The following is a 25,029-nucleotide window of genomic DNA, read 5'->3' on the forward strand; positions in this document are numbered from 1 at the left end:
GTTCTGCATGTTTCTCCTACAAAGTATAGCAGTGGCATCTCTAAGTGGTGCAAATATACAATCAAAAAGGTGGTTCAACTCAAGCTAAAAAAATGGGGAGTGACATGTTGAACCCATTTTCCTTGCATGACAGTCCATGCCAAATACCTAAGAACAGCCATACCCATTTAGACTAAGGGTCCCTCCAGACCAATATCTCGTCTCCAGCATTGGCCATAAAATAGGTGCTGGAGGAAACAGCATATATGATGACACTTCTTCCCAAACATACCAAAACTTGGCCCCAAGTATCAGTGTGAACAGCTTGTAACAAGACTCTTGAACAAAACAGTCATGTTGGTCCTCCATGTTCTGCGTAATCCAGACTTTCTGTGTCATTTTCTTCTGAAGTACAGCTTGTTGGACCATTTCTTTTCCTCAAGTTTTCAGTTGTGTAAGGTGGATGTAGTATCTGTCAGCTATGCAGAACATCTCAGTGCTCATTTGATTTACCATTTTGTTGTTACTCCACAGTTTGAGATGCTGACAGGATCATTACCCTTCCAGGGAAAAGACAGAAAGGAGACAATGGCACTCATTCTCAAGTGAGTACCGAAACCACTTTCATTCCTCTAACTACGATGGGCAGCCTATGGGTCCTAAGTATATGAAAGCTAGAGAATAATAATGTGCATAATGTGCTTTTCAAAGCTATGTGAGGCATGAATTTGGTAAGACACACACAGCTGATGCCTGCATGTGACTCTAAAATTGCCTTCAGAATAAATAGTAGGAAGTGAATTGCTCAGAGAGCCTTGCAAAAGAGATGTATCATACTTTCTGTAATAATAATGTCATTATCCACAGACAAGTAGGAACAGTCAAATTTCTGCAGGACAGTATATGTCTTGTTGTTGCCAAGTTAGAAATCTTTTCCTTTACAAATTTCCCATTCATTTAATGTTAACTGCAGACATAAATACTTGAAGCTTATCTTTGCTCAGTATTACATTTTTGCTCTGTAGCAGTGAATCACCAAGGGAAAAGCTTTATTGTCTTTGATCAATATGTGATTTAGTATAATTATTTTCATGATTTTTTGTTTGTTTGTTTAAATTCCTCGGGATTTCCGAATTTATTCCAGCAAGCTAAAAATGTGGAAAAAAATCTGTAGTGAATGACCTATTTAGGTTGCAAAAGGTGTTAGGAAATTCATTAGATGTACTCTACCACTAGTGAAGCCAGTAGTAAAGCCTTCTGTATCAGGTCCTCACTCTGCATTGCACTTATGCTGAAGCAGCCTTTGCATCTGCCCATCCTGACTACTACAATTCCATTTTTTAAACCACAGTGGGATGGAGAAAATTTTTGAAAAATCTATTTTCTTTTCAAGTGTTGTGTTCTTTCAGAGCCAAGCTGGGAATGCCACAGTTCTTGAGCATAGAAGCCCAGAGCCTGCTGCGAGCCCTGTTCAAAAGAAACCCCTCCAACAGATTAGGTATGTGTGTGCCTTTGACTGGGGCATTTGTTGTGGCGCTCTGACTTGTCAGGGGCTGGTAATTTCTCTTGGTGCATCTTCTCTGATAGTTATCCTCTTCATTATGCAGCATTTTGCATTCCTTTCCAGAGCACAGTGACCCTTGAGCATTACTAGAGAAACCTGCAAAGAGCACAGGCAAACTGTTGGAATCTAAAGCATGACATTAACTTGTACTTTATTTTTTCAGTGAACCAGGAGAGTAAAACACCAGCATTTATTTAAAATGAGGTTAAGTTAACTTCTGCCTAAGATAACATAGAGAACTGAGAAACAGGTATCTTTTAAAATCGGTATAATTTAGCTGCAAATCTGAGGTGTGGAGCAAAAGGGAGTAGAATTTCTCTCTCCTGTTCTCAAATACATTTTCATGCTGTATCACTCTGTTTGCTAGGAAAAATTTCACAGTAGTCTTTCTTCTTACCCTAAATATATTCTCTCCTTTCTTACTAAAGTGTATTCAATCTTTGTTAATAATCCTATTTCAATTGTGCTAAACTAGAAGTGTGTATTGGATCATGTATCTAATGTCATCTGAACCTTTGTTTGGGAATTTTATTAAGAAATTAATTGCACTTGGCAAGGTCATGAACAATGCCTGGTGCATAATTTTCATTCTTTGGTTTTTACGTGGAAAAATAAGAACAGTCATATCAAGTGAATGATATGAAGATAACAGCACTGTATTGATTTTCATTTGAAAACCGTATCTACTTCTCTGAAGAATTTTGGAGGTTTCTTTTTTTCCTCACAGGTCTCATATCCTGCATTTTGGGTTGAACGAGGGAAGAATTTGCTTCTGAAGGAAAGAGACAAACTTTTCCTTCATACCTCTGTTGGGTTTTTTGTGACCTTAGGAGCAGGAATTGACCTTAAGAGCAGGAGTTTATTCCTTCAATTCTGTAAACTGTATCGCAAGAAGAAAGCTGATGTATTTAAGTATGTGGTTGACTGTCATTGCCATCCATAGGAGTTCTGGCAGCTAATAAATGACTTGTCTTTTAGAGAATGGCATAGACTGGTTAAATATTGAGACTCGTGAAGAGCAATTTGCTTTCTCTCTTGCAAGTGTTTACACTTGTAAAGTTATTTCAGATTGGACACATAAAATTAGAGGCAAAAAGCTTAATTAGGAAATAGCTTGTTCTGAGATGTGGAAGGAACAAGAGGTGCAAGAGAGGTTTCTTCCTTTCCTTCTTGCAGTACCCACACCTACTTCTCAAGTGCTGGCGGTGGTGCTGCTGAAGGTCTGCTGAGTAGCACTTTTGGTCCTCTGCATAGCAGTCAGCATCAGTAGCCAGACAGGCAGCAGAGCGCGAAACACTGGACAGCCCACTTCCATCACCATCTGCCTGAGCAGTGGGGCCTGCCGTTTCTAATAGGCACACATGGGTGTGCATGCCCATGTGTGGAAGATGGACACTCTGCTCTGTGCCTTTGAGCTTCTGCTTGACCTTTTCATGTGCTGGTAGCTCTGTCCTTCACTTCAGGTGAGGCAATGCGTGTGCTACTCCAGCCCTCTGCTTTAAACTGGGCACCATCAGACTGCCAGATTTGAGCTGAATGGATGTTTTCTACTGGGTGCAGCAGCTCAGCCAGAGCCCCTGCCTCACGCAGAGGTCAGACACAGTAGCTCAGCTGTTTTCTGAGAGAGCCTGGCTCCTGTGGACAAGGACAGTGTGGAGCAGGCTGCCTCTCGCTGTGACTGCTGGAGAGAGCCAGGAGCCGAGAGCCCTTGTTCCACACAGGGACCAGGGGACAACCTGACCTCCTGCGGGACTGTACAGGAATGGGGAGCCAGTCCCTCAGCCTGCTGCTGTGGCCCCCCTCCTCCCCAGGGGGACACCCACATGGCCCGCAGAGGGAATGCCCTCCCATAAGTTATACCTCTTTACCTAAGTGTTAGCTCTTGTACTCTGATACACTGTAGAGAAGACAGTGGAAGAACACATTTTCTCAGCAAGTTTCAATTGCTCTCAAGCAGTTTGCTTGACATTAGAGAAAATTAGAGTCTTGGGATTTCAAGGTTTAATCTATGTTCAGAAAAATAAACTGCTGCAGCAGATATAAACTTTTTCCCTCTCCCTCCCTCTGCTCCTTTCTGCTGTTTTCCTCCCTGTCTCCGTCTCTTGGTTTTATTCTGCTCTGCTCATTTTGTGGCTTCCCACAAGCTGCTATCCATCCAAAATGGGGCTCCAGTGAACTCAGTGGGAGTTTCTGGATACCGGTCCTTAAATAAAAAGCTATGCACTAAAATAAGCGAAGTTGTTTAGTCTTAGTCATGACAATTCTAGCCCCCATATTGTCTCCCTTTTAATAATGGGGAATTGCTAAGGATCAAGGTTTTAAACCTGAGGTTTATTGAAATACTGGGAAGGCTGGCAGAAAGGAAAAGATTATTTATCACACAAACATCCAGGGAAATAAAATGTAAAAGAGTCACAGAAAAATAGATCTTAACATTTCAGGGGTGGCGATGGAAAGCTTCTGAAGGCTTTCTCTCTGTTTTAACTGATTTGAGAATCAGCACAAGGACGATGAAAACAGACTTCTTGGTAATGGAAGAAGGAATACTTGAATGGTTGACCTAAAAACTGAACATAAGTCTGTAGATAAAAGGACTGCTTCAACTTTGTGGATTTTAGCTTTTTCTGGGGAAGGAATAATAGTCTGAATTTAAAGAAAAGTAGACTTAGATATCCTGTTTTGAAAAATCTTTGGAAATTTAATGAAGCACACTAAAATAAATGAATGATATTATGGATCAAACATTTGTTTTCAGCCATTGTTTCAGAAGTTTGAAAATCTGGAAACAGTACTTAGTTCAAACATGTTTTTAATGTTGGCAAGATGAAAGATGATGAGCTTCGAAAACCATTTTATTCTGACTACCAACTTGCGTTTTGCCATTTGATTTTGATATCTTCACAAATAGAAAGATTGATGATGTATTCTAAAAGTTCGCTTTGAAACTTTGTTTTGAAGCTTTGGATTATCAATGGAAAAAAAATAGACTTGAGGAGAGATACTCAGACAAGGCAGAGTAATCCAGTTTACCTGATTCTATTTTTAAGTCTGGTGCCTTGATTAACGCTTTAGAAAAAAGTTTTAAGGAATGGAAAATCTTTCTTCCTTTGACATCCCTTGTTATGGGCACTGTCTGGTTCTTTTCTGAGCCTATATGCTCTCCTGTACAAATAGTCTGCACAGCACTGCTTTGGTAGTACTGCACTGCTTTGGTAGTACTGCTCTGATTAAGTACAACAAATTTCAGACTATGGACAAGCATAATTTAAAATTCTTAAAAGAAACTAACTGGAATATCCAGGCAAACAAGGAGTAACCATCTTGGAAAGGAAATTGTATGATGAAGGTGTTAGTTCATTACATTTCCAGAAATTTAGGCAAGGGAGTCATTCTTACTTGCCCTAAATCTTGGATCTGCTCAGGCAGGTAAATGAATGTAAAGCACATTTCAGGAGCTCCCTACACTGCTGAGAAGTACAAAGGTTCCAGAGTCCTTATAACTGAGAAGCTTGGCCAAGAAAGTATAGAGTAAGAGCATGTACCAGTAGATTCAGAGTAAAAGCCAAAAAAGTAGTTATTATTTCCTTAATCTCATGTTCTCAGAGAAGACACATTCTGCTTTAGCACATACAGAACTTTGTTTCTTGATTTTGCAAGATGATCAGTGACTGTACATCTTTCTTATAAACTTTAGGAATGCATTTCAAAAAATCTAGCCCACTAAAAAGATTCTGAAGCTGTGTGGAGACACTAAAATTTTATTACCTGAAACTAAAAATGTAGAAACTCTTTCTGCTCATTTTGAATATACAAATAATCAACTTTCAAATTTCATAGGTCTCCTTTTTTTCCCCTTAATATATTTCAAGACTTACATTATCCATAACGATTCAACAATCAAAACCAATTACAAATGAAACATTCTACTGTTACTGCCCACAGACACTTTTATTGCAGGCATAAAACAATCTTAGATAATAGAGTTCTCATTTATTAACATGAGGCTGCTTTTATATAAATCCTTGCACTTTCTAATGCGTTTAAACTGGCAATTTGATCTGAAAGCATTATTTATCTTTTTGGATCCTCGTGGGAGTGGATGGCACAAAGGAATATTTGCAGGCAGCAGGTTTGATTGTGCTGATTATTAAAGAATAATAATATAATAACAGATAGGCTTGATGACAAAATTGAAGTTAAATTGAAGTTAAAAACACAACTAGAAATCTAGAAGAAGGTGAACTGGGTTTGGTCACGCAGTGTGCCATTGTGTACTGCACTTCAGCAGTTTGCTAAATAGCCATCTCTATGCCAAGTAGCATCCATCCTCATGAAACGGGACTTTGCAGTGACAGCCTCTCCAGTGCTTATTTTTTCTCCATGAAAGCACATCTCTTTCCAGTACCACTTTAGATTTGCAGATGGTAGATGAATGGCTGAAACATGCTGAGCAAATTCAGAAACACAACCATAAGCACCGGTGCCTAACCTCTCCCATGGACTTCTGCAGCAAGGTCAGGGTTGCCCCTCCATGCTCCCAGAGCTGTCCCTGAACGCACCCTTGGGCCACCTCCCTCCTCCAGTTGAGGAGAAGACCAGGCCACACGCTGCTGCCTGTGGCCACAGCGCACAGCCCAAGAGGGAGCCATGGGCTACACCAGCAGATCTTGTGGCAGGGAAGATCAGGAAATAAAAACTGCAGGAAACACTGGACTTTCTCCTTGGTATAAAATTGGTTTCTGGGAATTGGAAGTCCTTCACTCTTTGCAAAATTAGGCTATTACCATTCTAAATCTCTCTGATACATTGAGCTAACCAGAGATGGAGTCAAGCCTCGGCACTCCTAACAACGTATTCCTTCTGTGCCAGAGCTCTGAGGTGGCCCCAAGTGGAAATACTGATTTTTCAAACAAATTCCTATGTCAAACTGCATGCTGCATTCCTTGCTGCACACTGCAGTCTCACACTAAGAGAAGTAGCTATGGGTGGGCTTCTTCCTTGCTCCTGATTTCTATGGTTTTGTTGAAAAAAAGAACAACAGTAGCAAAACTGTAGCTTTCAAAATAGATCCTCTGAAAAAGGCGGGTCATTCCCATCGCACAATGATGTGTCCATAAGCCTACAAGAGAGGGGAAAGGGAAACAGAGGGGAAGGGACAGAGCAGAGCAGAGTGAATGCATTAGCAGTTATCCTCAGTCTAGGGAATATTACCAGCAGCTTACAGTGTCTGTAGCATTTATCCCAGTCCTTCAAAATCAGTTTGGCACTTGGGTTTCATCCTTATGTAGCAAAGAACATCTACTGCACATTACAAAGTTTCCAGTCAGAGCCGCTGAACACAAAACATTTTTCATAACTATTTCTTCTCTGAAGAGTTGCTTAATGCGATTCTCTTCAGAGTAACTGTGTTGGTTTCGTATTTCTGTTGGCATTGCTAAAATCAGAATGAATCTTCCAAGGGAATCTAGTGCCCACGTTAGACGGTGCATTGAGAAAACATACTAGGGAAGATATAGAACAAGTCTTATTACTATCCAAGCTTTAGCATTTGTTTGTTCAGTACCCATGGGCCATAAACAGCATTCTAGGGAAAAGTAAGAATAGGGTAAGCGTATGTGATATTTCACCCAAATTCTCTCCCAATCTACACCTGCTTTAAGGTCAAGCAAGGGGTTTCCTGAACCTCTTTGTGGTTTGTTAAAGTAATCTTCAACAGATTTCTTTTCAACATACTCTTCTGACCTCCCCCTGAACCCATATAAACATTTTGCATCCATATCACATTTTCCAAGGAATTTATGTCACACAACTATCTGTTGCCTGAGGAAACATCTCCTGGGTTTTCTGAACCTGATACCTGCTAGCATCATTTAATGATCTATCATAAACCTCCTCAGTCATCTGTTTCCAGGTTGAAAAGTCCTGGCCTGCTCAGTCATTCCATACTATTCCTTGTTGCCTTCTTTGTTTTTTACTACTTTAGTAAGTATACCCTTTTATAGGTGAGGGTGTCAAACATTCTGTACTCAAGTTGTAGGTGTACAAGACTTGTACAGTGACAATGTAATGATGTTTTCCCTTTTTTCCTCTTTTCTCTTTCTAAGATTTGATTTCATGTTGTGATTGCCTATAACTGTCTGTCCATCATAGCCCAAAGACCTCACTCCTCAGTGGGGCCCATCATCTCTGAGCACATCATTTTTCATGGTAGGCTGGGATTGCTTATCCTTATGCACATCACTTACATTTGTCTCTACTGTAAGATTACCAGGATGGAGAAGTAATCAGAACATTCCTCTTGCATTATTATGCAGCAGGCCTGACAGACAATCCTGCACGTTATGTTCAAAAGTGTTTGGTTTTCATATCCATTCATCAGTGAATGTAAAGCAGACTGTAGGAAGCCATTCCTGATCAGTGCATTTTGGCAAACACCAGTAATGTCTTGTTAACAAGGAGAATGGATGTCACATTTTACAAAAACTTGATAAGACCCTTCTAAAGCTGCTTGTAATGTTGATCCTCAGAAAGTACAAATACTACATGTAAAAAGCTGAGTACTGTGAGGTGCTGAGTGCCTTTTGCAAGGTGCTTATGAATCCCAAGTCCTTTTGGGAATCAAGTATGCTCAGCATCGTTGTAAAGAAGTGCTGGGTACCTTTCAGGAACTGATTCCAAAATTTCAATGCAAAGCCTTTGCTTCCAGGTGTTATTTTTCCTACTGGAAAATGAAAAGTGCTATTAATAAAATCAAATCAACCCCCAAAATGACATGCTAAATCATCTCTCACAGTTGTTTAATTATTACTGAGCACCTGTTGGGTTTTTGATGGCACTGATGCAAATATATAGAGCTAGAGGAATAAAAAAGGCAATCTTCAGTGAAGACATAAGGCAAAACTAATGAAGGAATTCAGTTCCTTACCAGATCGCAGAAGAGTTTCCCTAAGTTTCCTATAGTAATGTAACAAAAATTTAACAATGAAAGAAACTAAGAGTAATGATTTTGGTACCCATGCAAATTTTGAAGATGGTATTTGAAAAGGGAGAACCTAAAACTGTGGCTTACCCCAAATCATAGGTTCAGACTCAAAATACCAAAAAAGCTCCAAATGATTTGGAGTTGTGTCATTCTCCGCCTATGGAGAAAGGATCATTAGACAAGATTTGAAAATCAGTGCGGATAGAAGAGCTGCCGCTGGTGGCAGGTAGCAGCAGTGCTGTAGTATCAGGACATCTTGCTTGGGGCCTCTCCTGGCCTTGCTGGTGCATGTGCTGTGCTGCAGCTGAAATCCTGCGTCTCATCTGAAGCCTGAAGAGAGTAGCTATTCAGCCTTGGCACCAGCCTCAATTAGAGAAAAGTAAAAAATACCCAGCCATCAGATTTTCATTAATAAAGTGCCCTTGCCTGTACTTATGGTAGTTTATACTGTTACGGCAGTTGCACTGTTCAGGGTTTCTGGCTTTGTCAGAAGAAAAGAGGGGATGGGGAGGAAAGCTGGAGAAGAGGTGTCATGCAGCACTCTACTAAGCATGACTTCATTTTGATTCTTTCATTCTCTTGTCAGGTGCTGGATTCGATGGAGTGGAAGAAATTAAACGTCATCCTTTCTTTGTTACTATAGACTGGAATGTAAGTGGAGCAGCATTTTTTTTAAATTTGTTATTTTTGTTAGCTACCTTTTTGAAGACGAACTACCATGCTTAGAGAAAATAAGAAATGAACTCTAACATAGAGAACCCAGGAGCCAGAGCCTTTTAAGTAGATGCCTATATCACTTGCACACATATTTGGCAGTATTAGGTTTACAGCTGGACTCAATGACCTTAAAGGTCTTTCCAACCTAAATAATTCTATGATTCTATATATACATTTGTTCACATACCCACAAATGAAAGAAATAGAAAGCTGCTTTCAACATTGCAAGTTTTTTTCTAACTGCTTGTCTTTATTTTGTCTGATGGTCTGGCTTATCACGGTACTACCTGAGGCTATTTGCAGTGTTCTGCAGAATAATTTCCACATTCAGCTCTAATAAACGTGATGCATTGATTGTGGGAGCTGGACTGGAGTGAAAATGAGCAGCTTTAAATGAAAGAATTCCTGTAATATTTCAATTTCAAAAGAAAACAGAGCCAAAGGACTGGCCTTGAATGAGATACTCCAGAGGAAAAGGGGCTGGTGCTCTAAGTCCCTCCACCTTTCTGCTTTTATGTTTCATATTTAAATACTTGTCCCTGCTCACTGGGTTGGGCAAGCTGCACTAAATGCTAGATATACCCTTTCCGATATCAGTGACCTCCAGGAATCCTTTTCTCTCTCGGGATTATTCAGAGCAACCTCAGATCTGCTCTTACACATCCGCCAACATTAGCTCCAAGGAGCTCTAAGACCTCCAGGTGCACTCTTTTTCCCAAAGAGTGTGATGCTACTGGGACTGTCTGGATATCCGTAGAGCTGGTACAGCAGGCTGTATAGCAGGTTGTGATGCTTTACACTGGGGAAATCATAAATCTTCCAACTCCTTCTTGTCAGTTTGGCCTAAGTGACCATAGGACAGGATCTGGCCCTTCCACTGTATTGTCATGGGGGGCTACAGAAAAGCACAACGTAGATGGATTTTCAGAAGAGTAGTTCTACATCACTGAATATACAAGTCAACCAGCCAGAACAGGAACAGCAACTCCTCTTATAAGCGGTTGATATTTTATTGAGGTGAGTCATTAATTTAACATCAGCACTCAAAATTGGAACAAACATTTGATCAAATGTAACATGGTTAAAGTAAGACATGTCAGACATGATTAACAGAATGGTAAACAAGGATTTATTTTATTGCTATCAGCTACAGCTCATAAAGCTGGCAGTAGAGATTAGCTACGTATTGGATTTAGACTTGCAACAGGTCAAACCTTCTCACATTTTTAGTGTCATATTTGTTCAGATTGACTTATTGTTAAGACAAACCTGGTGACAAACGCTTTCCGTTCTTGATCTGGACATCTGCCACTGCATCAGAACTCCTGTTTTCCACATCCTCTAGGATTTTCTAGGTTAATTTTATCTGACCTCTGTTATGCTATTGTTATATTTCTTTAATATTTGATCTGAATTAGCTCATGAATGCTAGTGTAACAGGTCACACTGATGCAGTTCTCACTATAAATTCTGATAAAATGGCATGAATGTATGTGACAGACGCATTTTTAAACTGCTGCCCAGTTTTTACAGTAAAGCAAATTCCTCTGTGAAAGTGCATTTTGTGGTGCCTAGGTGGCCTTTGAAAGGGCTACAGAATCATTTATTTTGGAAAAACTCATGAATCTGATTTGAATTGCATGTTGAAGAGTTGGCACAGCTCATAGCCTGTTGCAAGATGGTCAATGAAGGTGGAGTTTGAGATTTTCCTTTACAGTCCAGCTGACTTTTAGTCCAATTACATAGAGTCTAGGGTCTCTTTCCTTTTCTGCTTCTTTCTAATCATGAGATTCTGTATCAAGACTTTACATCTATGAAAATATTAACTGAAAAGAAAAAAATGGAGAGATGAAGAGTTGGGGGGGTTGTGGCTTAGTTTTTGGGTTTGTTTGGGTGGGTTTTTTCTGTATTCCTCTGATACCTCCAGTCCTCATCTTTGCAATCAAAATACAAGTCAAGTGCATATGTCTCAATGTAATAAGGAGCACTGGGGCAGTGGCAGGTTTTCTCCTTCTGTGTTTGTGGCTCAGTAACTCATCACAGAGAAATGAAGCTCTGCATCTTGGAAAGGTTTTCAGCGAAGTCCGTTCTGGACTGTGAGACTCCTCAAGACCACCTTCTCTCATGATGATTGGTGATTGTTTCAAGCTTAGTTCTTTAGGGAACAATTTCATGCCTGTCCTAAGGAAAAGGTACAGTCCTCCATCATTTGAAAAGTTTAGGGAAGTATGTACCGTGGAGAGGCTAGGTATGCTTGAACATGACTTGGAGCTAGACAGGAAGGTGGATTTAATTGCCCTTTGATGTCTTATCTAGCCCTTTAACTTTGCTGAAAACATAGATGTAAAGATCCATTTTAATTCAACACAATTAGTGCTTATTGAACTCTTGGAGACAGATGGATCATTATAACAGATAAGCTATCATCTTTGTACTATATTTGCTCATTTAATCCTAATTTTACTGTCACTCACGGAGAACTTGGGAGGCTTATCTAGTCACAGCAGCAGTATCATATGCATTTCAGAGTGCTGTGAGCCAGCCTGGCCCTGAGCTGAACCCAGGATTTTGCCTTGCAATGACCATCCAACTAACTGTTAACTTGTTCTCCATGGACAGAAACAGCAGGGTCAGAGAAAAGAAATGGATTGGGCACAGGTGTTTAGTGCTGATCTCTATACAGTTCAAGAAAAGAGTCCCTGATGCCCTCATTTTGTTCTCCCATCATGTACACAGAATCTCTCACATCAATTTGCAGGCAGTCAGCAAACAGCATTGTTGAGGCAATACATGAATGGTGATTTATTTTATACCTTGGTAATACAAAGACCTCAGAGAGCAAGAGGCAAGGTCTTTTGGAGAGCTTCTGTACTACTTTGGCAGCTATGATAGACAGGACTGCTGCAACTGACAGCATAGAAACTTTCAGCAACTGCATTAAAACGATCCTCCACCAAGAGCCCCCTTATCACAAAACGTCAGAATGGGTTAGTGTCTTCTAGAAGCCCAGTGCAAAACAGGTATTTTTTTAAGCAAGATTTTTCCTACAAGAGTGGCATGATAACCAGGAACAAACCACCAAGTTGTTTCATCTGATTTTAAAAAGACTCAAAACAGAAATTAATTAGCTGCTTCCTTCCAAGTTGTGTGTGAAATCTAGATATCGCAGTGATGAATTCATTAGAATTGCAGACGGAAATGTATAAATCAGACCTTCATTTCAGAGTACTGTCAGAGCTGTTCCCTCAGTCTTTGGATTGGGGCTTGGTTATTGTCTCTATCACTGAAGTGTTCACCTGTTGAAGCAGTCATTTCCCACTTGTTTTCCATCTTTCACTGTCTTCAAACAGATGCAGCCAGGCATAGTGTCTGGTTTGGACGAAGGCAGCGAACACAGTGGAAACAATATAAGCAGTGTAAAAAAGCCCCCTGCACATGCTCCTGCCCAACACAGCAGTTCTGATAGCGTGTGACCACTGCACACATAGGCAATGGATGCAATCCTGGAAAACATGAGTGTTGCCAGAGAATTACCATCCTCCCCCTATCCTTTCCCAGATGCCCTTCCCATGTTCCAGGGTGCCATTCTTCAGCACAAGTGCTGAATTTGTGTCACAGTGCCTACTAAATGCCTTAGAGCAGTAAGACATTTCCAAAAACTTTCATGTATTTTTCACCTTGGGAAGTGGTAATTTAGGATTTTGTTACTGGGTGAAAACAACTATACAAATGAGACTCTTACAGAGATTAAGTTCATGCCACAATTTAAGTTTGGGTATAAAAACTGTCAGATTGTCTACAGTTCACTTAGTGCTACTTATACACCAGAATTTAAACCTAAGGTGGCTGCTGCTCCAGCCACATAGAAGTTCCAAAAACATGAAAGGTTTTGGAAATGCCTTACTGCTCTAAGGCATTTACCAGGCACTGTGACACAAATTCAATAGATCCTTTGTTAAATGAACAGACTGTCTTTCGTGATCAAGGTTGGGATTCACAGGAAGGAGATTAGATGTCCAGCTCCTTCTGAGTTTTACCTGCTTACTACCCTTGCATCCTCTTTTCTCCCTAAGACAAGCAGACCCAAAATGAGTTGACCTCAGTTCATGTCAGTCATTGACTCTGAGAAAGCAGAATCTGGTTCCTGATTTTTTCGTTACTGTTTCTTTTTTCCAGGTCATGCATAAAAAATTTCTGGGTTTTCATTGAAAATGAAAAATGAAATCCCTTTTTGCAGACTGCAGTCAGAGGAGTGGGCTATAAACAGTAGTTTTTGTTTAGATGACAGGCTAAATTGGAACTAGAGCAAATAACATGCTAGAAAATGAACCGTCAAATACAGCTGAGAGAAGGAGTGGGAAGAAAGTGGGCTCAAGTTCTATTTCCTTCAATATTAATCAGAGATCAAACTAAATTGAAAACGTGAATTATTCAATTGCAGATTTTACCAACAGCAAAAATTTATCCCAAGGTCTGAATTCTGCAAGCTTTTCTATTATTTGCAGGCAATACACTGAGTCATTAATCTAGGAGAGAACAAGCATTTTAGAAGGTAGTTCATCCTTTTGTCTGCTTATTGAATTTTCCATGACAGGTGTATGAATCAAAGAGTTTATTCTCACACTATGAGTGCATCACTGTGGAGGGTAGCATCTTTCTTTTTCTAGAAGGTGTCTAAGGAATAATTCAGTTCTTCATCAAAGAAACTGAGTTGAGGAAATTACTAAATAGTTTTCAATTAAATAATTTTCTTTTTCTTGATATTTGCCAGGCACACGTACAGGGCATTTATATTTCTGGGATTTTTTAGGACTGCATTTTTTTTAATGATTATGAAAAAATAACTGCTTATAAATAACAAGAGGCAGACACATGTTGCAGTATTTTGTTACTAGTCTCCCTGGTGTATTACTTGAGTCCCAGCTGAGAAGGTGTTCAGATGTGGCTCATATTAGGGATCTGGTAACATACATTAAGAAAAGGTCTTTGGGACCTGGGGGGAAATCAGTTACTGGGGAAAAAAAAAAAATGTGCCAAATCAGAAAAGAAGTTGATAGAAGCTCATGGTTTCTCAAACTGCTATAGAACTGTGTTCTAGTTAATCCATAGGCACTTATTAATCTAAAGGTACTGATTATCAAAGTCTCAGAAGGATGTGAGGGGTTGATAAGTAGACAGAAGGACGGATATGTATCCAGGTGTGAATATCTAAATCAGTACTTTAACACCTTGAAGTTCATCCCCCTCATTCTGTGGATTATGCACTTCTGACAGCCGCTGGATCTGACAGCTGTGTGTGATGCACAGTGATTCCTGATACCTGTCAGTTACATTTTTCTGTGATAGGTCAATGCTGTGGCCATTATAAAATATTGGGTGTGGGATGTGGGGTGGTTATTCTTTACTAGGAAAGAGAAAGACACATTCTCAAGAAAAACCGTTGAGGACTAAGGAATGCATTTCTCTTTTATAAATGTAGAAGGAGTGTGGAATTAAAAAAAAAATAAATATCTTCAGCTGGTTATACTGCTGCAAATAACACACATATGGTGATATTAAGCACCCAGATTGAAATTTATATGCTTCAGTTAGCACTAACGTATCCAGTCTCTTTTGAATGTCTAATACGATGCTCCAAAATAATAGTTTGGATATGAAAACTGGGATTTAAACTGGGACAGCTGGGACCCTATTCCTATTAAAATAAGTGTTGGAATGTCCAATGACTTCTGGATGCAGAGCCAGGGTTACCATGATTTGGGATGTAGATAACGCTTTAAACTTTACCAGAACTTAAGGGACAGCCTGATAGATATAGTCGAAGACAAGATTTGAAACTTAACTTGCTATATCATTTGCCACTCTGGTTTGTTTCTGTTGGAAGGGATCAAGGTGATCCAGCAGCCTCAAATAATTTTGGGAGCACAGTAAGAGATAATGCTAATAAATTTCTAAAATTAGAAATATTCTTGGAAAATCCAGAAGGATCTCAAGTCCTCCAAGAGATTTTTATCGCTGTGTGTATAGAAAAGACTGGCTGTGATTCTTACCATTTCCTTACATCAGCTTGTGTCATGCTGTGTTTTGTAGTTTACAGGATGTGGGTTTTTAAAGGAAGAAGCGTTCTGCTTGCAGCAATGCTTCGTGTTTAACTGTGTTGGGCTGCCCTGTGGTTTAGCGTGCCTCAGTGAATTGCCTTTGGTTGTAGTGGTTCATTCAGGGAACTGGAGCCAATATGGGATGGGAAAGCCCATAGATGACACTACTTTTCTTGTGCTTGTTCCTCAAAGATTTCATTTAGTTCCCGGATTCAAGAACTTGGGGGGAAAAATTTTTCGGCAGTTTACCTTTTGCTGTTCCTAGCTGTCTAGTTAGAAACACCAGAAATAATTTTTATCACAAGTGGAGAAGGAAATGGAAAAGGGAGTCATCTAGGCTGCGCTTGGAGGAGGTACCTTTCACTCACAAGCAGCTTCTTTGTTTCCATCCCCTCCCAGCAAGCAAATTTGTGATTACACATCTTAGGTGGTGTGTGACTCATGATGAATCTCAAATCCCTCCCTAGTAGTGGAGGATGTGGGTTAGGGATTCAAAATACAAATGTAGCTCCAACAGCATTTAAGAAACTACAGATGGGGGGAGGAATTAAGAGGCCAGAGAGGATATGGTTACAATAATCAAAAGAGAGTGCAGTTCCCAAATGATGTACGACTCCAAAACATTTTCCAGTTTTTGGACCTCACAGGATGAGGGGTGCATTTAATTCAAGGAGGAAGCATGTGCATGTGACCATATTACTTTCTGCAGTAGAAGGACTGTGGTTGTGAATTAAGACAAATAAAGAGGAGCTTAAAAAAATATAGCTTTCTCAAGGTGAAATCCTAGCAACAGAAAAACCTTCAGTAGGTGCTGAGATCTCTTTAAACTTCTGTGCAGAAAGAAAAAGATATATGTTAATTACTAGGTTGATACTTTTCAGTTGATGAGTGACACTTCCTGCTTACGATTGCAATTGGCTTTTAATTATTTGGAAGACTTTCCATTGTGGCTCAAGCTCACAGCAATTATTCATCTCTTTTTCTCTCAGAAGATATGGAGCAGTTTTACGCAAGCAGGAACTTTTTATGGTGAAATGGCCATTAATTATTGCAGTCGCTTCCAGCCTCACCATTCCACTTTTCCAAGGAATCATAGATTCAGCCACAAACATATGCTTTATGCGAATGATAATACTATGCTACAAAATGTCCTGCCTCAAGAACCTTTACTTATCTATGCAAAATCAAGTTCAAATTATGTTGATATGTATATCTTTTAGGTTTGACCACATGCTTTATATTACAGAATTTAATTCAACACAAAACCCACAGTTAAAAAGAATCTTCCTGCATGAAAAGAACTGGACAGGCATGTACTAATCTCCATAAAATATTTTGAAAAATCAGCTCATAATGAAGTTGTTTTAAGAGAAAATACATATTAAAAAGTCATAAAATTGAGCTCCCCAGCTCTTACCATGATTTGAAAGTTTAGATGAAACTTTATATTTGTGCTCGGACATGTTAATTACTGGCCGCTGTCTGTGGCAACTAATTCAGCCCTTTGAAACCTGAGAGCAAAAGTATTGCTAGAAAGGGAATGCAGTCTAGGGACTGAAACATGGAGCAGGGATTCCAACTGGAGCTCTGCTCACCATGCTGCCATCAGCATCATGATAATTTTTCGCCATTTTTCAAGCAGAGATGATGCAATGATCACAGAAATCAATAGGTCTTTCCATTAACCCCTGTAGGCTCTGGATCGGATCCAGACATGCTGCACCTCAGTGCGTCTGTCTCCCAGTGTGTGTGTGAGTGTGCGTGTGGATGCTAGCAAAGGAGTACAGCATAGCAATTTCTTAAAGATTGCTAAGCATGAGTAAAGAGGCCACAAAGTCCCTTGCCATAAAAGCAGTGCATCAGCATGCATTTACAGTGTTACTTATGTGATCCCCTACATGCGCCCTCACTCGCCAGCACAAGCTCACACACTAGCAGTGTTTACCTGTTATATACCTTCCTCTCTTCCTTACGGTTTTCCTTGATTTTGCTGCTCTGCTCAAGCCACATTTAAGCCTTCAACAAGTTTCCCAACCCATCCACAGTGCTTTCCTCCTAACATCTTTTGATGGGAATTTCATCTAATCCTCAGCTGTGAGCCCCTTCCCTTTCACCAGATATGCCAAAAGAAAAGTCTCTTGTTTAGGTTGTAAACACCAGGCAGCCAGGCCTGTTGCTCAGTTCAGTCTGGCAGGGTGTCAAACATATTGCTAGTTCTTGAAAAATTATAAATGCTAAAACAGTCACCACTTCCTGGTGGTTCTTTGTCCTGATTGCCATCGCTGCGCTGCTGAAGTCACCCACACACAGTTGCACGTTCCAGTCCTGCCCTGAAGACCAGTGAATTTCCAGATGCCCCAGATGAAATATTGTGCCAGTCTATGGGCTAATTTTTTACCAGAAACATCTGTGTTTACATTGTGGATGCCAGTAACTAAAAAGTGCAGGAACCATCCAGAGCACAGATATTAAGTCATCCCACCAATCAGGAGCCAGAGCTGTGGCTGTGTCATCCTTTTTTGTCAGTCCTGTAAGTATGGCACAGAGCTGAGAGGGGACATCCTAAACAAAATGGGGGAGCCTATCTGCAGATGCTGAAGGTGTACTGTTTGTCATTGATGGAGATCTGTTCTTCTCCTTGTAGAAACTCTACAGGAAAGAAATCAAGCCGCCTTTCAAGCCCGCAGTGGGACGGCCAGAAGATACCTTTCATTTTGATCCAGAGTTCACATCTCGGACCCCTACAGGTTAGTAAGGTGGTACATGGGTAATGCATCTTTTCAGTGAGTAAATTCATTCTTCCCCTCCCCATTTCAATGGAGTCTAAAAGTCTGATCACCTGTGGGTTTAATTGGTTTTGCAATATCCAGCAGGAAGAAAAGGCTGTTTTGCATTTCCAAGGAAAGAAGCTCACAAGCATTTTACCGACTTCACATCAATTTGTCTTCATGAAGGACATTTTTACAGGAAAAATGACTATTGATTTGCTGTTATATTATTGTTGCTTACATTAGCTGAATTTAACTATTTTAAATTACCTTGGCTTCAAAGAACTTTGCATCTCTGCAAGTTAGTATATGATATATATTCCATAGATGTTTTCTTTAATTATGAAATCCTATAGACTATGGACTGTTGGAAGTTAATTTGTGGTTAACAGTAATGAAGAATCATCAAGTTCTCAGATCAGCAGAGTTATGCCATCAGGAAGTTTGGGCCACAGTATTTAGAAAATCCTTCTATTCAGAATGTTGTTCCTACACTTTCTGGTTCCTAACAGGAATATCACACTTTGTGCACTATATATATGAAGGTGATTGTTGCACAAAACACCATCTTTCCACTCTTTTAGTTGAAAGCAACAGTACCAGTAACTTCACCATGGTAATCCCAGTTACAATGTCACCTTGCTAGACATGGATAAGCTACATTACATTTCTGCCTGAGATATTCCTGTGTAAAGTACCTACGTATACATTCTAAAATGTAAAAAATTAATTAGCTGTTGTTTGTAAAACACTTTGAAGATGGTAAGCACTGTAAATATCACATACTATTGTTGCAATAACCAAGTATAAGGTCTCAAGCTTCAACCTTCAAATTGCCCCAGAACTGTTGCAGTGAGAGTAAAAAATCTGTGCTTTCATTACAAAACTGACTGCATTATAGCACATCAATCAGAGCTGAGATTTCCTGTAGTTTTCATTCAGGCTTATCACAACCTTCAGCCTTTTTCTTAAAACTAGCCCAAACTTCTATCCAAAGCCTGGCTCAAACTTCCTTTCATGAGGTATGAAATAGTGGTATCTACTCAAAATCTTCTCTCAGTATTGTTTTCTAGGTTTTTTTTGGCAAGGCTGTGGCAACTTTCACAAGCTATAAAAATATTACACTCTGGTTATTTAGGTCCTACTGGAACATCCACCTGTCTCCAGTATGTTTTGATATTTCTGTCCCACTGCATGAAAACAAATGGTCTTTGGATACCAGCTATTTCACACGTTTGATTTTAGCTTTAATTCAGATTCCAGAGGAACTCATTTTCTGTTAATATTGGAGACTGCAATTTAGTCTGATCTTGAGAGAACTGCGGGCTGGTAGTGCCCTGGAAAGTCTCAGAGAAGCATTAAGAGTCTGGATTGCTTTGGAAGTTCACACTGATAGGTTGTCCTGGCATGCAAGCCCTTGTACTCCATGCATGTATTGATGCCCTGGGTTATATTTTACACTGTACATGTTACTACTGTTGCCTAATTCAATTTGATGTTACATGCAAGACACTGACTTGAAAATTTTGTCTTGGGGTGGTGGCTGGGGTGGGAGACAGCCTGCCTCAATTCTGCTTTTTTTTCTGCTATTACGGCAAGTGCCTGAGAATCAAACCCTGTCTTTTCAAAATAGGTTTAGTTGGAAGCGTGAATACCTTTACACTTCCAGAGTGATAGAAAAGCCCTTGCAGACTGGCAGCATATTTTTCAGCCCCTGACTCTTGACTGGTTGGGTCAACCAGAAAAGGAAAGCATCACAAGAGTGTTTAATACTGGCTCATATTGCCTGTGGAATCAAACAAGAGCCTTTCTTTTTTTATTTTATTTTTTTATGTCATGACATAGGCCCCATACAAATTTACCCTGTTACTAAGAATGTGTATCCAGACAGAAAGCACTCTAATAATTACTGTTTCATGATGATAATGCGGTTGTGTTTTAATGAATCTGTCAGAAAGATATTACCAAGGAGGTGGCCCAGATGTATACAGTCATTTTGCACTGTCTTTATGAATGAGTTCTCCTGCCTGGAAAAAGGTTTATGTCAAAGTTTTGGATTCAGTGACTTGCCATATCTCAGCAAGTTTCTTTAGCTTGGAGGTTGAAACATATTTCTGTAGATTCCTAACCTCAGCTCTGAGTGAACCAAAGATGTGGTTTCTGACAGTGGCAGTTCACCTCTATGGGTATAGTTTCACGTCACTTTTTCTCAGGGATTCATCTGAGTTGGAGTCACTTTTTCTGGCGGCTTGTTTCACAAGTCCTCCATCGTTACATCTCATTTGTGCTGACTCGCCTCCTGACAGGGAACAGGAGACTGAAACAATCCAGGTTATAAATGGTGATTTGAACAAGGATCAAACCAAGATCATTCTGGTGACACAACTTAGATTTAAGTCCACAAATATTTGTACTGTTTAAGTGATGGGGCAGCACGCTGTAACTGGCGGGGATGTTTACACTGGCTTTACTACTGAGAAAAAATACGTAAAATTGCACCTGAAGTATCTAAATTTCCTCCTCTGCAAATAAGATAAAATGTTTGCAAACCCCAGTAAAGCATGCTGAAGTAGATTACTTAGGACTTAACGAAGCCTTTGAAAATCCTGTAAAGTTAGATGCTCTAGTGGGACAAAACATTATGACTTTCACAGGGAGAAAGATAACCATTGTACAAGATTAGTGTTTGTAAGTGGATCTAATTCAGACATATGAAATGATTATGGATTTATCAAGACTAGGAAAATTATTTAGGTTTCATTGCTATCAGTTAATTAACATGATTTAAACATAATTTTGCACTTAGCACAGGTGGTTTATGGATCTAATTCAGACATGTGAAATGATTATGGATTTATCAAGACTAGGAAAATTATTTAGGCGTCATTGCTATCAGTTAATTAACATGATTTAAACATAATTTTGCACTTAGCACAGGTGGTTTAACATTTAATTCATATGATGGGCATATCAGTTTGTGGTGATGAATATTTAATATTGAACACCATATTATCAGTAGTTCTTCTACAGTGTTTGATGAAGAGATTGGCAGTGAATTATGAAGGAACAGTTCTTTTTAAATAGACATGACCTAGCGCTTACATTTTAGAGCCAGATCACAGCTTTTCTGAAGTTCAGAAGTGTTCAGATTTGAATTATTGTCATTCCTTCTTTAAAACAAACATTCTTTTCTCTTCATTAATCCCTCTTGGAAAATCACTGCTGTATATACACCACTGCAAGAAGTACCCAGTGATGCAAGAAGTCTGGTGTGATTCATCCATGTATTTGCAAAGAGAGTGCCCATCAATATACTGAGATAAACAAATGGCTCGCATCATTTTACCAAAAGACAAGTTTCTCCATGTACTTCTCAGTGAGGTCTGACTTGCTGTGCTTATTTCTACTCCTGTCAAAGCTGAGGCAGCTTTGTAATGAGACATAGAATTAGCTACAGTCTCAGTTTTGTTCATTTCTGAGCAGATAATTTGTTTTAACCATATTCTGGCTTCAGATGTTCTGTTCGTTTGACCAGTAGATTTATACAGGGAGTGTCCGCACAAGGAAATACATTCTCATATATTTTCAGGACCTCAAGCAATACTCAGTCTTCCATGCCATTGCCCTACACACTGACGGATGGTGCTGATGATGTGGGCAGCCGAGCCAGGTATAAGGTCCAGTGGGGGGGATGTATTTACATCAGTGAAACTGAGTATTTACACACCTCCTACAAGAAGATAGCTTTCTAAAGGAGGTTTAGCTCTGTAACTTTGCTGTGGTAAATGACACGTTGCACTGGAGTAAATGTGAAGGAAAAGGGAGAAAAAAACCAAACCTCAAAAAAAAAGAACAAATAAAAAGTGTACAGGTTTTAGTACTTTAGATTTTATACTACCTACCCAGCTACCAAGGAATGGTTTGCAATCTGACTCTTTCCTGCTTATGAAAATGCCTGGGACAAAACATACACTGGGGAGAAAGATCTCTTTAAAGCTTTTCAGAATTTTAAGTGAAACACAACTCTTCTCTTCTTGCTTTGTCATGCTGTTTCTCTCACTGAGTGGTGGTGCAGGTACTGGGAATTGCTCTCTAGTTATTTCATTCCAAAGGTAGAATAATTCAGGGCTTTTTGAACTCCAGCTATGCCTCCCCTGGATTTTTCATGTCAGAGGAAGGAATGAGGAGGAAATCTCCATGAAGGTTAGTTAAAACCATCCCAGTCATTTTGTTCACCTGAGGACAAGTCAACCAGTGTCTTCCCTGGAGTAAGTCCCAGCTCCTAAAGCTGTTCCAGAAGATCCCTGTGAAGCCACAAACCACTGCTACTGGAGCACTGTGCTTTTACACTTGCTTCAGGTCCTGTCTTCTCTACATGCTCCTGACCCACACAACATACCACGTTTCTCAGAAAGCACTTTAGCCTTTGTAATTTCTGTAGTCAAATTGTGCTGCAAAAGACAGATGTAGCAGCTGCAGCTTTCTTCCACCCCCTGGTGAACCTCTGCTAAGCCAAACGGGTGGCCTGCGTTGAGTCATCCATCTTTCTCCTGCCCTTGCTATCCTGTGCTTTCTCTCTCTGTGTGGACTCCTCGCACAGGCAGTGCTTTGCCTAAGAATGAACATGTACTGTGAAAAAAACCTTTATATCCAAGGTAAGAGATCTTTGCAAACAATATCCCTGCACTGTTCAGATCCAGAGGAAAGGGATGGAGAAGGCACACCAAAGCCTTTATATGGAAGTGAATTATATTTACGTGTGTCTGCCAGTTTGGCAGGATCTGCTGTTGACTGACAGGGGTAACTGTCTGTTGCAGGTGCTGTACAATGTTCTTTATGATCTTTATGAGGCCATTTTCTTTCTTCTTCTACAGATTCCCCAGGTGTTCCTCCAAGTGCCAACGCTCATAATCTTTTCAGAGGGTTCAGCTTCGTTGCCTCTAACTTGGTGCAGGAGCCTGCACAACAAGATGTGCACAAAATCACCGTTCACCCAATTGTGCAGGTACTGATGCTGATGTTACACTTCACATTTGGTGGGCAGATACATATGTGCATAGTATATTTAAACTGCCTCAGCATTCTCACTGGTATTTCACAGCTACCCAGTGTAGGTAGAAGGCGTTTACATGTAGGAGATGGAAAAAGAGAATGTTTTCCCAGAGGCTTTTGTCTGTAAGTTCATGTTCTCCACAGGCTTTACAAAAGAAATAAGAATTGCACCTTATCACAAGTGAAATGAAAAGTACTTCTGAATACCTGAAACACTATTCCAGTTTTGCATACAGGTCAGGTAATGAAGTGTTTTTTTCCGTAAGCGCATGTCTTCTCAATGGTTTTGTCTTGGATTATGTGGTACAGTCTGTGTTGGCAAAGGAGCTTAATGCACTACTGCTGTAGGCTCCCACAGACCCCAAACCCGGGTTCCTGGGTGGAAGAGGCCAAGGTGTTCCTGTTGCCCTTGTACCCACAGCCTGGGAGCCTGGGTGTACTCACGTAACCCAGAGAAGCTTGACGGGGGAAGTACACTTGCCAGACATTTGGTTCTTTGCTGCCATTCCCCTGCAGCATGATCTCCAGTTATTGTAATTTAAACCAGAAATAAATTGCTACAAATGGCTCAATACACCAGGGGAACACTGAATCGAGAGAAAGAACTGGACTACTCAAAGATGCAGCAATTTTCCCACAAGGAAAAAATTCCTCTCCTGTCCACAGCCAGAAGTATACATGCCTCAAGGGGAGAGTTCCTGCCTGTGGTTTTCATAGGTACTCATAGTTTTCATCCTTATTTTAAGAATTTACAGTGGAATATGTCATGTTCTTAAAGATTCTCTTATGCAACACTACGTGAAATGTTACCCAAGCAATTACATCCCAGAAATTTTATAAATATTCCTGTTGCTTGCTTTGTAAAAGTGTATTGAATGTTAACACATGAATGCCTTACAATCTAGAAGGTTCCGTGTGGACTTTTCTAGTGCAGTTACATTTTTAGACAGAAGATCCTAGAGGATTTTTAGAGCTGCTGGTCATTTCTTGAATCCTGGGATGGAATTTGCAGCAAGGCATCAGATTTGGGCTTCACCATCTAACCAATCCACCTGCCCAGACATTTTCCAAAGGGCATACGTACTAATGATGCCATAGTTCATTCTATAGCCTTCAATAAATAAAATTAGAAATTTTGAAGTATTTTGCTACTGTTTTCACTAGTAATATATTTTCTTAAATTAGATTGGCTTAAAATAGTAACCTCTCTCACACAGAAATCATAATTAAACATACACTGGACAAGAACTCCAGTGGTCTAGAGGCACACCACATATGTGGGTATCTGTTTTGAAGACTGTGGAGCTATTAGTAGTTTGTAAGTTATCTAGTGACTCGGTATTAGAAATATATTGTCTGGGCTTATGAGGGGATTTGGGCCTACAGTTGATTGTGAATTTCTAACAGGAGGTGATTGTCTGCATTCCATAAGTAGTTCAGAAAATCACTGCTTTTTTGCCATTGCTTCTACATAGACAACTCCATCTTACAGACTGGAAAAGGTAAAAAGAGAGGGGACATGCTTGTTTAAGTAAAAAGCTTCAGATTTTTGTAACTGGGCTTAGAAAAACTGCTAAGGACAAGAGTAGTCTGTGAAGGAGATGAGATCAAGCCCTTCCTTTATTAAGACGAGGCTAGTCCTTGCTTTTACACACCTACATCCTGATTGCCTTGTTTCCTTTGGTTTTCCCTATAGCAGTTACATGGGAACAACATCCACTTTACAGATGGATACGAGGTCAAGGAGGACATAGGAATTGGCTCCTATTCAGTGTGCAAGAGATGTGTTCATAAAGCTACAGAAACAGAGTTTGCAGTGAAGGTAAGAAAGTCTTGTGGTAAATTCCAGAAATGTGGTTGAGACTGCTC

The 25,029-nt window shown here is 39.9% G+C and overlaps 1 protein-coding gene across 3 annotated transcripts in view; it reads left to right on the plus strand.

The window, feature by feature from the left end:
* The window catches only part of RPS6KA2 (ribosomal protein S6 kinase A2), a 315,925-nt gene that overhangs the window by 259,991 nt on the left and 30,905 nt on the right, over window positions 1–25,029 (plus strand). For all 3 annotated transcript variants that reach the window (XM_080388976.1, XM_080388978.1, XM_080388977.1), the window contains 6 exons: window positions 514–584; window positions 1,389–1,477; window positions 9,112–9,176; window positions 17,985–18,087; window positions 22,983–23,113; window positions 24,857–24,982. In XM_080388976.1, coding sequence (XP_080245102.1) covers window positions 514–584; window positions 1,389–1,477; window positions 9,112–9,176; window positions 17,985–18,087; window positions 22,983–23,113; window positions 24,857–24,982 — 585 coding nt within the window. The remainder of the gene's footprint in view (window positions 1–513; window positions 585–1,388; window positions 1,478–9,111; window positions 9,177–17,984; window positions 18,088–22,982; window positions 23,114–24,856; window positions 24,983–25,029) is intronic.

Source organism: Falco punctatus (assembly GCF_963210335.1).
Source record: "Falco punctatus genome assembly, chromosome: 5".
In the NCBI taxonomy this organism is placed as follows: domain Eukaryota; kingdom Metazoa; phylum Chordata; class Aves; order Falconiformes; family Falconidae; genus Falco; species Falco punctatus.